At 34.4% G+C, this 16,693-nt stretch overlaps 2 protein-coding genes across 19 annotated transcripts in view; one reads left to right on the top strand and one right to left on the bottom strand.

The window, feature by feature from the left end:
* LOC138327827 (uncharacterized) overlaps positions 1-6,778 on the bottom strand; it is a 35,447-nt gene extending 28,669 nt beyond the window's left edge. For 6 of the 18 annotated variants that reach the window (XM_069274335.1, XM_069274319.1, XM_069274350.1 and 3 more), the window contains exon 1: positions 5,874-6,775. In XM_069274335.1, coding sequence (XP_069130436.1) covers positions 5,874-6,299 — 426 coding nt within the window. In that variant the 5' untranslated portion in view covers positions 6,300-6,775. Of the gene's footprint in view, positions 1-5,873 lie in introns of all 18 variants that reach the window. The other 12 variants (XM_069274301.1, XM_069274362.1, XM_069274262.1 and 9 more) reach the window with 4 other exon arrangements.
* A 3,197-nt stretch (positions 6,779-9,975) lies between these two features.
* On the top strand, positions 9,976-15,940 carry LOC138327800 (uncharacterized). Its single transcript, XM_069274185.1, has 9 exons — positions 9,976-10,789; positions 11,025-11,129; positions 12,261-12,374; positions 12,625-12,810; positions 13,223-13,444; positions 13,604-13,716; positions 13,896-14,038; positions 14,324-14,427; positions 15,132-15,940. Exons 1-9 carry the CDS (start codon positions 10,114-10,116, stop codon positions 15,938-15,940), a joined length of 2,472 nt encoding a protein of 823 aa, XP_069130286.1. The 5' UTR covers positions 9,976-10,113.
* The last annotated feature ends 753 nt before the right edge of the window (positions 15,941-16,693 follow it).

The following is a 16,693-nucleotide window of genomic DNA, read 5'->3' as shown; positions in this document are numbered from 1 at the left end:
GGAGGTACTCTATTAATGTCATTGATTTCTTCTAAACTACTTCTGGAGTTTTAAATTTTAATGAAACATTAAAGGCACTGTGAATATAAAACAGACTCATTCAATTCAGATGATATTTAAGATGAATATTTTAAACATCAATTAAAGTTTATACTTTGAAGTAAATGTAATTCATTGGGATGAAAGAAAAATGATAATACTGTTCAATAAAATATTAAATTTGAATACATTCTCTAATATTCTTATATGCAAATAGATCATTGTTGACGCCTTTTACTGTATATTAAATATCAATTGTAAAGCACAAACATATAATACTCTCAACATACTTTCACAATATTTGAGAGTTCAGAGCAAAGGACACAACGCAGCTTAAGATAAACGGATACAATGTATTTGTAGTTAACAATTTCGTGTTTCACGCTATTATTATTATTTTTGTTTTAAAAAAATGCGAAAAAAGTTTAACCTAACTACTTGTGATAGTAATTTTAAAACTGCTTTTAATCCTCAAGAACTCTTCACACTCCCATAGTGATTCTCATAAATCTACTAGATTAAGATAGTAGTGCGCGGGGAGTGAGTAGAACAAATCATTGCGGTCTAACGATAAGCCAAAACTTAACCAATGCCAATATCGCATCGATACCCGACTAAACAAGTTCAAACATAAACGACGTAAAATTCAGTATAGATAATCTGTAAGAAAGTCATTATAGAATCAAAGACTCCTGAAGAGTGAGCGTTTTCTGCTTCATCGACGACACAAGCCATACACATAAGATTTTCACAAACGAGAATTTGACGGGATACGGCACGAGAGTCTTGTTAGCTTGAAGTTCGGCTTTGTATTAGCTTATCAAGCTACACATGCATATTTTTGAGGTATTGTTTATGTATATTTTAGTCTATTTTTCATTAGAACATATCCAAAAAGACCAATGAAAACCATTTCACCGGCTGGTGTAATATTGTTACCCACAAATAACTATTCTATTTACTGTACAGTGTTAAAATGTACGAGCAGAAAATCGAAATTACTGCTCGATTACGCATGCCCTTATAAAGGCTCTCATATGTGATGACAAAACCAATTTCTAGAAGCACCAACACTTATGTAAGGGTTGTATTTGTTGACGGAAAGTGTCACCCATCCAAGTGCCTATCTCGAGTACGTGTAAAGGCTTTATAAAAGATAGAGAATTCAATGCAGTTCTCGTATGTGAAGCCGAACATTCTCAATACATTCAGTGATAAGGGGATCGATTTGGAATGGAAAGAGTAAAAAAAAACAACGAAAATATGATAAGGGATTTAATGACCAAACATTAGATATGGCACAGGTATATTGACTCGGTTTTCTTACAGGTAACATACTACTGTTAAGATTGCGAAACTTTAAATACCATCAGTAGATATACCAACACGAGTCGCCTTTTACATGATTAATGGATCAATCTCTTAGTACACGAAGTTCAAGTTCTATATAAAAACTAAAGCATATAAAAGCTCATACATGAAATACAGAGTCCCAAATGTTATTGGTATCCATCGTTACGAAAAAACTAACTTCTTTGGAAGCATGTTTATGGCAAAGAACCAAATTCGACAATATATTAATGAGTTCAAATTGGAAGTTAGAATTTTATAAAATTAATGTTATATATTTATATACTAGATTAAACCTTTTATGTACGTAATGTTATATCGGTGCAATTACTGTCATCAGGGCAAACGAGAGTTTCATAAAACATATAATGCTGTTCATGAAACTGAATTTTGGATAGATTAATTTGGTGGATGATTTCGTTTATAAAACAGAAAAAAAATCCTATTCTTCCGGAGCACATGATCCGAAGCAAATGTTTCTTTCCTTGAAACTTAAGGGTTGTATAACTAGCACTTTATCTTGATGATATTTGTTTTCGTTTAATCAATCTGAATTTTGAATTGACTTTGGATATACATGTATAGACTACTCTACCAGTGTGGTTGATCGAATATTTGTTTTACACTTCTTACATTTGCAAGTCCATAAAAAGTCCCTATTGAAAATATATTAAACAGTTTATGATCAATAAAAAGAGCTTTAAAATGTATTCGAGTATACATTTGCATACTTGGTGTTTAAACTAGATCTCTAGACTTCCTTGTATAGGATACTGATATATAGGTTACCTGTATGTATTACCTGTGTTGTGAAAATGTCAGTAAAATCGACCTTGTACGATGTTATATTTACTCTCTTTGGAAATCAATTTGGGAAATTCGATACGGACAACAGATTGTCATTTCTAAATAAAACGTATTGTTCTGGTATTTGAATCCTAACAACAATGAAATTTCTGTCTGGTCATATTACGGCTTTATGATTTAAACAGTTATATCTTCAAAGTATGGAGAGTGGTATTAAACTTATTTATATACAGCAATAAAGTGGACCTTAGACATCAATTTTGTTGTGTGCCTCAATCCCCCACAGAGATATTCATCTTTATAATCTATAAATTTTATAATCAAATTTTAATACCATCCCTGTTATTTTGTTTTAAAGAGTTATTTATTTGTTTGGAAGTCATGAAAACGTTGATATTTTCATCAGTAAATGCAGAAGAAATATGAAATGTACAGAAACTTCACATATCTATATAGCTGTTTGTTCTTATAGGGCAAGTTATTGATACATTGTACGGAACATCCAAAAGAATTGAATAAGGAGATTTGACAAAAACCAGAGCATGGAACAACACGGTGAAAATATGAGTTGGTAGGTTCAAAACTTCTTGTCAGTAGATTCAAAAGGACATTTTTTTCAGGTTAAATTCTTGTTCCACCTGATAGCTGACAATGCAAGTTATGAAGTATAAAATATATTTGAAAACCATTTGAAAGATATCACACCATATGAAAATTTCATGTAAATCCCCACTGACCTAGTGACCTATATATGCCCTGGCTGACTTAACTTGTTTGGTCAAGTGTTGACCTACTCTGACTTATAACAATAGGGTTACATCACATCAGGTGGAAATCCTTATTAACCGTATTAGGGTCAGCGTGACAGCTAATCGTCTCGGCTAATTTCTAGGTCAGCATATCGTTGATCTGTATTCTCCTTGTCCTTCAACTTTAGTGACCTTTATAATATAATTATGTTTCTGAATATTTTTGCCACAAATCCACGGCTACCAGATAGGCATTGTCGATGAAATGGATGCTAGTCAGAAAATACAGTAATACGTTCAAGTCAATCAAAATATCCAGTCTTACTATAGACTATATAGCACAATAGCAAATTCATGCAAAATACAGCAAGCTTTTAGCAATACCTTATGTGGAGGGTTTATACTTATCTTTATACTCCATTTTTATATCATTTGGATGTAAAAACTATCACATAATAGAAACTACTTAAATGCATTAAACTTGAATAACATTTTTGATTAAAGATATGATAGAGATAAAATAGTTTACATTCTTGAAATCGATACCAAAATAGCATTATTATTCTTATATAACAACATTTTGTTATACTGCAAAATTGTTGCATTTAGGCAATGTGTTAACATTGTCAATTTATATTTATCAGGTTGTAAGTTGAAACCAAATATATCTTTGGAAAGAAACCAAGATTTTCAATTCTTCTGTTGTCTTTATTTTGGTTGCGAATAGCACATAAATCGCAACTTATGGAAACTCCATTTCAAATGAATAAGTTCCTTTTAAAATCTCAACTGTTACTGATAACAGTCGAAGATATTTGAATTTGAATCAAATTGTCTGAACTTATTTTCCTTTTTTCTCTTGCACAAACTCCATTAATCCCATTGAATACTGGCAGTTTTGATAATAATCATACCACATGAAAATAAAAGTTTTCATACATAAATCTTTCGTTCATTTCTGGCAGTTATAACAAATACATACATCGATAACAGTTGTACCTAATAGCATTCAGCCATAATTAGCAATCATGATTATTAAAGTGATATTCAAATTCCAAACACATACGAATCTGTCAAAGCGGCCCTTGCTCTGCTTTTATTTAGCATATCGTGCCTTGTGTATGTAAACAACTTGAATTAGTAATCCACTCACAAAGATTGAAATCGGGCATGTTTGAATTCAATGGTCGTCAATTCAAAATGGTAATTTCAACATGTTTACCTTTAAGCTTATACTTGTAGAATCTATCAGTTCACATATCGATTCTAATACTCCGGCCGAATGCAAGTCACATACATAACCACTCACTGAAATGTCAAATACGATCAGTGTGTCATTATTAACTTTAAAATTAACTCCTAGTGAATGTAAAACAGTTACGTGAACTGACAAAATGGTACCTCCTGAGCCGAACAACAGACCTGGCATTAGAAGTGTATTTGCACTCACACTCTGTTGGTCGGACACAATAACACATTCCATATCATGCCTACGTACCGACAATGACGTTAAATAACATCATAATCTTCTCTATTCATGACAGTGACTGTCCTTTTAGTAATCCCTACTTCCACACATGTTAAAACTGAATAGTAAAGTACGGTTGTATGTACTTTTAAATTTCCTTCCCTTGAGCATGTTTCATATGTAAAAGGTAAATGCTCTACATCGAACTAAACACAAATACACTATTCGATATCCAGTTGCAGGGTAAAGCTCAATTATAAAAATGTCTTGTCTGGTATTACAACACGAAAACGCATATACAGTATAATATCATTCACAGGATACCGCCAGACTTAATCAACACCCTGACTTATGTAAAATAAGATTCTATTACAAATTTCAAACCATCAGTTTCATCATTTATCAACAATAACAATACTGCACAACACGGATATAACGAACCTCTTATGACCAAGGACATCACTTCGTTATAAAACATAATTCGTTATACAGTTATCAAAAATACATTATAGGAACCGGGGAATGAAAATTACAACGTTATAATATTGAACCCGTTGTTAGCGTGTTCGATGAGACGTGTTTTACTTATCAATGTTTTTGTTTTCTTTTTTTTTGTCCATTTAAATTATCTCATACCTTTGAGAGCATTCATGTTCGAATCCAAGTTAATCGATTTTGAGTGCATGAAAATAAGTATGAATTCCATATGATTAAAATAAACATCTCAAATGAAACGTCGGTATGGATTTTTCATGTTGAAAAGGGATGCAAATTGTAGAGCGAAGGGCATATAGATTGTTCGTCGAGGAAAGTATAAGACATGTTCAATACTAATGTAAATATTATCGCTTGTCGTAGACGTTTAAGTTTACACATAAATTGGTTTTATCTGCATTGGTCAATATCAAAGATAAGATATAGCCGATTCTGGTATCAATAAGTATGTACATATATAAAAGCACATAGGGGTCAACACGTATATAAGCAGGGACATGAATTACTGGCTAGGATCAGGCGACCCGATGGGTCTATCACTTTAATGTCAATCTTTTAAAGTGGACATTTACTACATAAACACACACTTTGATCTTTGACGGATAAGATTGAAAACCAGACTGAAGTATGTAGGACATCGATTGGTATAGCTGAAAGGGTCACTTAGGGAAACTGTTAAGACAGTATACCAATCTTACACTGGTCAGCAGACTCTAGAATATTCAATGTCGCATTTTATCTTGAATATTTTAGGATCTCGTCGCAAAAAGGCATAGGGCAACAGGCAATGTCTTTACTAACCCTCTCGAAAAATTCTGTAAGATATTCATTTACAATTTTGTTCTTTACGATATTTTTGTTTCTAGATTAACAATGGAAGGTGGTTGATAGTGTAGTTTAACTACTGGTGGTCGGTCTAGTGAATTCTTCGTAAATATGAAAACTTATCAAGGTTGGCATCTTACCTTGGGATTCGTAGAAGATCCTTTCCAACTTGGCGTTACATCCTGAATAAGTGGAGCAGATTTGCTGATCATTGGCAAGTCTTTCGTTGGTAGAATCTGCTGACTGATAGATGTATAAGGACTCTCACTAATTACACTTTTAAGAGGAGTAATACTAGCCCCATACATTGTTTGGGACGATCCAGTAGTAAAACTGGGACTATCACTGTTCATGGACATGGGAGACAGTCCCTTGACAGCTCGTCGTCTGTAGCTCGCCATCCGTGGACTGCCTTTAAGAGGCGCCTGCTGACCGAAGCCCATCTTCTTTTTCTGAGCATTATGGGCAGCCAGGGCCGCCCGTATGTCTTTTTTGTCATAGGTGACACCCGTGTCTACGGGTGAAGGTCGCATTAATTCCATTTCCGACATTTTGTCTAGGGTCATATGGTTACTTAAAGACTATCTGAAAAATGGTCCTTGTGACGTTGTATAATCCACGCCTTACCTAAAATTCACTGAAAGTTGATTTGTGATAATCATGTATAACGATCGTTAAGACTCTCACAAATACAAGATGTCCTTAATATTGTTTCACAGAAAGTCACCGGTCGATTCCCACTACATCTATTTTGGCCTGACACCATCGTCCCCCGTTAAGTACTGACACAAGATAAACTATACTTTGACAAGTTTATGTCATGATTCTTGCCTTCTGTGTATCTACGTAATTCCAGTGTAACAGCTGATTGAATATATCCATCGGCATCTTTTCCCTCTCACATACACAGGTAAATCAATGCATGCCTGATTATACACCAGGTAGATATTCACGGTTCCTGCCTATATTATCATAAGGAATTTTCTCACCGTAAAGATCTGACGTTGAGAATAACAAGTATATACGGGTATGTGTTTTATCACAGTAGGTTACGCGATAATCCGATTTTTCGTTGGCAAGCACGCTTACACTTTTACGCATGCGCTCTGCGGGAGAGTAGCACAGATCGAAGGTGTCCTGTGAGCTACAGGCAGGTCTCTACCGTACGGATATTGGAAGGGATTAATTTTATTGATCAGCGGTAAAACCCTATACAAAAAACCTATTACTTTTGTCGGTCGTCCATTTAACACCTTAAATACCATAATTTGTCATTTGTGCGTGTTGTTTTCGAATGCAACTGACTATTTCGGTTTCGAACTAAAAATTGAAGTTTTAACAAATCGTAATGAAAAGACCTTTGGTGTGTCATGTCTTCACGTGACATTAGATACCAGTGTTAAATGTATGCTCTAACAAAAACGCCTCTTTTAGTTACATCATATCGAAATAAGGATTAAATTTGAGCAAACGCGCGCGGGCGCGCAACTCTGAAAAGATGTATAAGCTTTCTGTGGTTTGCTTCTTTCAAGCAAATTGTTTAATGGTTCCAACAAGACAATCTGAATCTTTAATTAGAATATGCAATGTTTGAGTAGTGATTTGGAAAGCTAAAGCATGTTTTTTTTTCGAAAGATAAAATATTTTGCATAAGCATGTCGCTTGTTTTCATATTGCTGCAACGTTGAGTTGAATTTTAAGTTAATCTACTGTTGCAATACAGGTTTTTCAAGGATTCACTTCGGTTATTCGTCTACTGATAGACTGTTTCTTTCAGTTGTTTTCAAGACAATCAGAGTTCGTAGTAAAGCATTTGGCGCTCTAATAAAGTAGAATTCCTCTTGTATTTCATTAACACTAACCAGTAGTATGTTAGAGATTTGCAGACGGGCAATAGGAATTTAGACAAGTTATGATATACCGGAATTTCAATTCACAGACAATAATAGAAAATATCAAGTGTATGGGCTATAGTTGCGGTGGAGACGATGGGAATAGACTTTGAAAAGTTAGACATGCTGAACTGATCTGGAAAATATGTCAGGCGGTTCTAGTCTTATGTTTTAACTTAACTTTATATGTCTATAGCGTATATCATGGAGGATTAAGAAAGTGACTTCTCTTCCAAATCTTCAAATGTTTTCTTCTTGTAGCTTTTCTTCATTCCCCACACAAAATTTTGTTTGGATTTAACCGTTGTTGATAACGCATTTGCTATAATGTTATTACATTAGTTGAAAATAGAACTACTTCTTAGGTGAAGACTAATCAAACGAATGGAACAAAATATGAACAAGATACAGAGATATTTTAATACCAAACGTATTTATAATTGATGAGATCTAAACTACAACAAAGTTAGCAGAATTCAATGTATGATAATGTTTGATATTATTAAGACTGGAAGAAAAGTTTAGTGGAAATTTACGTCGACAAAGAGTAATAATTGTTTGATAGTATGCTATTAACAATCATCAGGGTGTTGATATTACTAATACGTTTTAGCAACTTCAAAACAGCATGCATGACAATTGTATAGACATCTTACGAGAGAGATGTGTTTTATTGTTAAGCTAAATCGATGTATGAAGAACAGTCAAACAACTCCGAGAAACCGGGATTGCGGATATCGGAGTCCGATAAGTACACAGACACTGAAATATATAATCAAAATAAATGAATAAATGACCAGGACTAACATGGTGATTAAAATTACGAACGAATGAATGTCAACACAAATAATATAATAATATTTACAGTTGCAAAAAAAATTGCTTTGTTATAATAGTAGAAAGATTAATAGAAAAGCTAAAGGGATACAACTCATGTAAAATATCAACTAACTAATTTTTGCCAGACGTAAGCACTTTAAACATAAGACCAAGGACAATTGTATTAAAGGCGTGAATCTACATCTACATATATATTCATTAGTTATGGATATACTTAGTGTGTCATCATAGCATTTTATTTTAAATTATCACGGAAAAAGAAGTAGGATCGAAATATCCAAAATCTGTGAACTCCACATGTTGTTGTCGTTGTTTACATTAGCTGATACATTATGTCTGGTACATCACTTCAAATTGAACATTTCAGAATGTCATATGTTCAATGGCAACTAAAGATGGAGTCTCCTCCTCCCTCATATTTGCTTTAGTCTACCTAGTGTACCCATTTTGGCCTTTCGTTTAAGCGTTCATACCGTTGGAGCTGCGGTAGATGGATAGGTCAGACACATTACCACTAGCCCTCCACCTCAGAACTACGAGCTCAAACATACACGGGACAGTTGTCGGATACCGACTATAGGTTTGTGTTTTTTTCTTCACATATTCCGATCTTACTCCACCACAAAACATAGAATGTCCTTGAATGCCAGCTGTTTACATGACGCAAAACAAAAACTCCTCGAGGTTTCAAAAAAGGATTTGGGGTCACCATGGCCGAGATAAACATTTACCAATGCTGTTTCTGCTTTTGTGCATTTTTAGATTGGAACGACCGGTAATCGGAGTAATGTGATAGGGTTTCCTCATCGGTGCTTTGATTGTATGTCAATAGGATAACACTATAATTGGATAATGAAAGATGGTTAGGATTTTATTAGTTTAACGTCATATTAACATCCAGGGTCATGTAAGGACATGTTAGGTGTGTTGGTGAAGGAAAGCCGGAGCACCCGGAGAAAAACCACTGACCCATACGGGATTCGAGCTCGCCACCTAGATGTGGAGAGCTTGTGGTAATATAATGAAAGAAATAAAATAAAATGCAAAACTACATCACAAGCATTGACCATGAAAATAAATATGGTATCCTGTGATTTAAATTGCTATTGCTGCAATTTAATACAAAGGAAAAAATAAGCATACAATATAGACGGGAATGGAATGGGTTTGTCGATAAAACCAATGACTGTGTAACCTGAAACTGTCATTTTAGCATATAAAGTAGTAGGTATGATTCAAATGTATTGTGCATCCTTTTTATAATTGATAGATTCATTTAAATATCGAAAGTACAACTCAAGCTGATTTGAAATGTTCTTCATAGCAAATCTTCACATCGGTTCATATTAAGGCATATAAGTAATTGGATGGGGTTTTTAACATTTAAAACACCGTTTACATTGTTTTTGGGTTATTGTGACGTTAGACAAGCAGGTGTTTATTACAAACGACTATACAATTCAATATATGGTTATATTTAGGTACAGCTAACCGAATGCCTTAACGCATGATTACATACGCTAAACTCTGCGTGTGAAGGGATCTTCAATGGCCAAGGAAATTACAATATGCTATAATGGCTTCCTTCCGTGAATACATGATATAGCAGTATTGTATAAATTGAAATTGATATCTAAATCTACAATGCATGAAGTGCATCACACATTTATGGGTTCATGATTGCGAATCCATAACTTGTGTCATGTCGGATTTATCTTTACATCCGTTTGTAGGAAGAGAGGAATTGCTGTCAGAGTTTCAAGAAGCATGGAATCATCACAGATTCATGGGGATATTTGGTTTGAAATCTGTTGGAAAGAGCCGGACGGCATTGGAACTTAGAAGACGGTTCCAGGAGGGGACGATCAATTCATCAAAAATGGTGATACGACGGCTTCCAAAGACCAAGCCAATGTTTCAGCTGTACAGACAAATTCTGAGCGAACTACAAATGTACGATGAAATGAGTGGAAATATGAGTCAGGCAGCAGCTTTTATCACTGACTTTATTCGAACCCTAAACAATCATATGGTCATGATCATTGATAACTGTGAGAACGTCATTAAGAGTGACAAATATTTGAATTTCATCAATTTCATCCAGAAACTTCTTATGACGTCAGAATATCTGTATGTTATTCTAACATCATGTGTTTCGATACCAGAATCTGAAAGACATCTGGGATTTTTTCGTGAACTTTCACCGCTTAGTGATGACGAATCTCTTCTCTTTCTGCATCAAATGGCACCGGAAGAAAATTCAACAAATCTACGAAAAATGGCAACTTTATGTGAAGGACTCCCGCTCGCTCTGCAAATGATAGGTATGAACATAAATTTTATTGTTTTGAACTTTATAACTTCTGAGTTGTACATGTAAATCTTATTATACAAAAAACACAACAAATGCCACAACAGCCTTTGCCTTGTAAATTGTTAACATTGGGGATTTAAACTTTGTTGAATTCAATTGTATAGAAAAAGGTGTAGAAATTTGAGAACAAGTCCAATTATTGATAAACAGTTTATGAGAAATCACATGTATTTTGTTACTATCAGGTACTCAATTAGCCGAGTATACAGCTGATGAATTGATAATGTTGTTAACTGCGTCCAGAATAGAATATCTCAGTGACGAATTCTTCCCAGTGGACGAGAAACCTGGTACGTAAGACTGATGATACAGATTTAAAGTAAAAAAAACAACATAACTATTATTTCACTGCATTGAAAGAAATCAGCTTTGTTAAGATTCAATGCAGATGTTATTCATACATTCATGGGCTAAATAGAAAACAATGTACCTGCTCTGTAATCTGACACTCGAGTGACAATTCAATGGTCTTTCTTAAAACAAAAACAAAGAGTTCAAACATATTGACGAAGTCTTTTTAGATAACAAAGACCTGTACATATGAGAATGCTAGTATACACAACACATTGTTCATAATCTATAGACTACTTTCTGATATTTATACGTAACGAACAAGAAATGTATTGTGTGTGATGTTAACTCGCTTATCTATGAGTAGATATTTGTTTTTATTAAACTTGACTTATTGGTATAGTTTACTTTTGATCAGACTGCTTTTAAATATCAAATTTTGGTTATTATTTACAAAACAATACTTTTAATACATGATAATATTACCCCATTCAGTGCATTGTAAATATGATATCACACATTGGTTAGGAACAGGCATTATATAGGTTTTACAATTTGTGCACTATCTCAATGCATATTTGGCAATGACGTATGTTTAAATAAAAATGAACCGAATTATTTTAAATGTCATTTGGCATGCACATCGGTAAATGCAATCACTTAAACAATATTATCTAAGAATATGTCTATTAATAGCTCTATACCTAAGCTGCATTAGTCCTGAGCTTCGAACATTCAATGCGGTGTTCAGCATTGGTAATAATAACCGTATTATGGCACGAAGTACTTCGCCGATAGTTTGTTGGTAATATTATTACTGACAGAAACTGAAAAAATAGATCATTCTACATTTGTACTTTGATCCATGCAATCATGACAATTTAAATTTTGTTGTGGTGCGTTAACACGATATTATGTCTGCATATTAAAAATTACATACTGAAAACTGACAATATTATTTTGATTCAAAGGTTCATTTTCATCAAATTGTAATAGTATTATCATATTTGAAGAGATATATATCCAACCCGAACATTATAAAAAGAACATTAGAGTAAAACGTAATAATTCAAAGTCTGTAACATTAAGCAAACTTTGTTTCTTAGAAGAACAAACGGATATATTTCCAGGTTTCATCTACACCCAGTTGTTCCGTCAGTTGTCAGTCTTGTTCCAACAACGACTCGCATCATTAGAGTACATACCAGCGTCATTCCAGCTGGAGCAAGCTCGTGGAATGATGTGTAAGAAATATAACACAGTGGTTATTGTAGCCCTATGAAATGAAACGGAATTTATTAAGGATTTTATGATGACATTGTGAGAAAATGTTGATATTCACAAGTAAACTGTTCGTAGAAACAAATATATTGAATAAGAATACTACCATTGCTATTCCTGCATTGTAAGAACGAGATTTTCAAATAATAAGCCGTTCGATTTAGAACACCGAATTATTATATGCATTGATATACTGACTGCATATATTCTTAGGTAGCATAACCGAGGAAGAAAATCCAGAGCAGCCTTTGAATCTCCGACGACAAGACATGAATCGCACAATGGACTACTTACACAATCATCATATCCTTAGTTTTGACCAATCAGCAGGGCGATACAACATACACGGCATTCTGCGGGACTGTCTTCGGATATCTAATATCATATGTGACAAGAGAAGTATACATGAATATTGTTTTTCCTTTATCTTTGTTTTCTTTTTTTTATCATTTCTCTTGCAATAAGTAGGCTGATTAAATTAACTAGGAAGCTTTAAACTGGTGACAGGATTTTTAAAACCTAATATCTTTTAGAATAAAGAATATTTTTGAAAATATTCTAAGTGGATTTCTAGAAGAATAGTGAACGAAAAGGAGCAATATATGTTATGATATATGTCCACGATGAAAAATCGTATTACTTTTCAGAACTTCTAACCTTATTTTCTGGTTTCATCAATAATAGATTTATTCGTAAGTTTAATTATAACGACAAGTAAATAGCAATTATAACGATTTATTTGACGATTATATACATATTGAATTTTTCCTCTTATCGGATTACTTTTATTTGTTTATTTTTTATTTTTCAGAGGTGAGAGATCGATATTGCCGAGTATTTGGTAACGTCCTAAAGGACATCAGCTCCAAACTCGACACAACAGAATACACACAAGCGTTAGAACAACTCAGTCACGAGTTTCCAAATCTGCAGAAGCTTCTCATTGACGTAGAATATAGTACTGGCGACACGTATCACGTGTTTGTGGACCTTGTAGCTTCATCCTCACAACTGCTACACAACTATATGGGAGGTGAATTTGTTTTTTTTTTTTGTCGATATTATTTTGTAATAAAACATACTCATATTAAAACGATTGCTCTAAAATTTAATGTAATGTATTTCCAACTTTTTATGAAGTTAAAAATAATAAACAAACAAAAAAGGTATGACACTACTTACTGTGTTACAGATGAGAGCGTCTCGTTTTACCGCAAATGTTTGGAGGTAACACCACAGTTTGGAAGACCTGAGGACGAAGCTATACTTCGGGGAGGATACGGGAAAATGCTAACAGTTGAAAGGGTATATTGCTTAAACAATTAATTAGTTCACGATAGAAGAATTATCAAATATACATACATGTACATCGTAACAAATTATCATATTGACTACAAATCAGGCATCTTTTGTTTTTAAGATATTGAAGAAGTTATATCACACCGGTGTTCTCGGTAATAATTTCATTACATATTTTGAAATAGGCAAAGTTCACAGAGGCGGAGAATAATTACAGAACGAGTTTGGCTCTTCTTGGTAACGACAAATGGTGTCCGACGCACGTCACAATTTACTCGGACCTGGGAGAAAACCTCAATCAACAATCACGAAAAGCTGAGGCATTAGAGTATGTTGACCACATGACTATAGTAGTAGTAATGATGTCATTCTATAAACATGTTTAATCAAAATCTAATAAATTATGACATTTTCTGGTGTCGCAAACTAGAATAGCATTAACGATGAAATGAGATTTGAACATAGAAAAAAAATCATATTTCTGTGTTATAATAAATTAGTAGACTTGTCAGGTTCATTATTGGTCTACTATTCGAATCACAGCTTAAGAAACATATAAATATTAGAATAATATATTCTAATAGAAGTATATTCTATTGTTTGTATTTGTTAGAGCCCTACAAACTTCGATGAACATCGCTGATCAGCTCGGACTTTATGACGAGGAACCTATACTGAACACCCTTATAAACATTGGAAGGGTATATGCATTAGCAGGTAAAACATATATAATAATTTCACTTCAGTTATGCCTCAAAAATAACTAGACTGGTTGACTAGCTGCGTGTTTCATGTTGACACTATCCTCGGCCGTGCTCTTTCCAAGACGGTCTCTCCTTTCTGAAGCATGCATCCATGAGTGTGTGTACATTGTATTTTGGTATATTGTGGTAAATGTACATCACTCTCTTTATAGTAAATAATGTGGTTCTTAATTCACTGTGCTACTCCGCTACGGTTTACTACAAAAAATAATGACAACTCATCCAACAGCACTCACAAAGAGTTAACAAGTCATCTGCTTATATTACCTATACATGTATGCTATATGCGTCAAGAAGGAGGAAACATGTGATCGTTGTATACTCTGGTATATGAAGGATAACTGTAAATATCTTATTCTTCCCTCACTAGGACAAATCCTCTAACAGCATAAACTGCTCATGTTATGTTCAGGTTTGGTTCCAGGTGACACTGTTCTGCGTATAAATGCTTGGAATGAAATAAGCTGAAATTCAGTCTGAGAAAATCAATCACTTTTTGCTCAATTTTACAATCGTTATGGGTTTTTTTTTATAAACACTGACCATACATTTCATACCTCCTAACACCATATACTTCTACTCCGTTAAGGTTCTCTAGCATCATATTGTTACAAATGGAGCCATAGAAATCCTTACATCATATATTTTTGTTTTCAGAACTCCGTGACGAAGGAGAGCGTTGCTTGCGGGAAGTTCTTGGCAGAAGTATAAGGAAATTCGGAACAAAGTACAACAGAATAACTTCAAAATGTTATAACAGTCTTGGTTCATTAAAACAAACCGGCCAAGACTACGACGCGGCATTGGAATACTTTACAGAAGCTCTTGAGATCAGGACTGAAATCAAGGAAGGTGTTCAGGCGATGGTGGCTTCTCTCAACAACGTCGCCCTTCAGAAATCAGTCCACGGTGACAACAAGGCGGCCATGGAGATGCTTTACCAGGCGGAACTGGTACTGGAAAGAACACCAGGCGTACACGGAATTGGTCGCCTAGCTACTTTAGAAAATCTTGGGAGGATGAACCATCGGCTTCGAAATTACGATAGGGCTATTCCATATTTCAATCAGGTTCTGGAAATTAGGGATGTTGAGACCCCAAGAAATGTAAATGTTATGGAAATGTTGGAACTTCTAGCAGGCTCGTATGTTATGCAGGGACGATACCAAGAGTCTGTTCCTTTATGGGAGAGATCCATAGATATAACGCCAGTACTCCAGGCCTCAATACCTGGCTACCAACTCTCGTTGTATTGTTACCTAAGTTACATGGAACTTTTGGTGAAGATTCATCGTCTTGAGCGCGTGAAGGAAATTCGACATGAAGCTGTAAAGGAATATAAACGACTCATTTCCTTACACCAACAGAACAACCGGACAGACTTGGTAAACAGATTTAGGTCGAGATACCAAGCCACAAGGAAGAGCATCATGGACAGTACTGGTTATGATATCGAGACTGGGTGAATACTCCCACATAGCAATAGAATCATGCACAACGCAAAGGCTATGCGAGACGCGTTGTTGCCGTCTTGATATAAGATTTTAACTAACCTAGGTTAAATATGTTATCGACAGACATGTGACATAGATAGAAAGATAAAGGCGTCGTGTGCTTACATAATACCCCTTAAATGAAGAATGAACAAGACAGCTTATCCGACTTCATATAACATTCATTAATACTTAGGATACATATACGCTCTTCCGTTCTTATATAAAACCCATACATTCATGTTTAAGATACTCTAAGCAGCTGTTCCATCCACACATAAGACAACATTGATGCCTATGTTTGCTTTGTTTGACGTCCTATTAATATCCAGGTTTTTAAGGATGAACCTGATTCAAGAAAACAAAATACAACCGTCAGTAGTATCTATCGGTAACTGCCTTACATTGATTTCGAAACCACGACCCAGAGGAGGATGGCTTGTAATAATATGTAAGGACATCAAACCTACTCGACAATCGCCTATCAGCTATGCTTAAGACACTTAACAGTTATAACTGTATTATCATTATACATGACCCATTAGTGATGCTAAGGAAATGACGATTATGAACGAAAGAAATCACATATGAATAAATAGTTATTTCTCAAAAGTAAGGTCGAAATGCAGTCAAAGCGTATTTTGAGTTTTTTTCGCGATTAATTGGAATAAATTCGCGCATGTCTTTGTGAGCACGTAGGACGTATTATTTGTTCTATGTATAGTA

The sequence above is a fragment of the Argopecten irradians genome, chromosome 1, assembly GCF_041381155.1.
Source record: "Argopecten irradians isolate NY chromosome 1, Ai_NY, whole genome shotgun sequence".
Lineage (NCBI taxonomy): Eukaryota > Metazoa > Mollusca > Bivalvia > Pectinida > Pectinidae > Argopecten > Argopecten irradians.
This window is presented reverse-complemented; position numbering and strand designations above follow the sequence as displayed.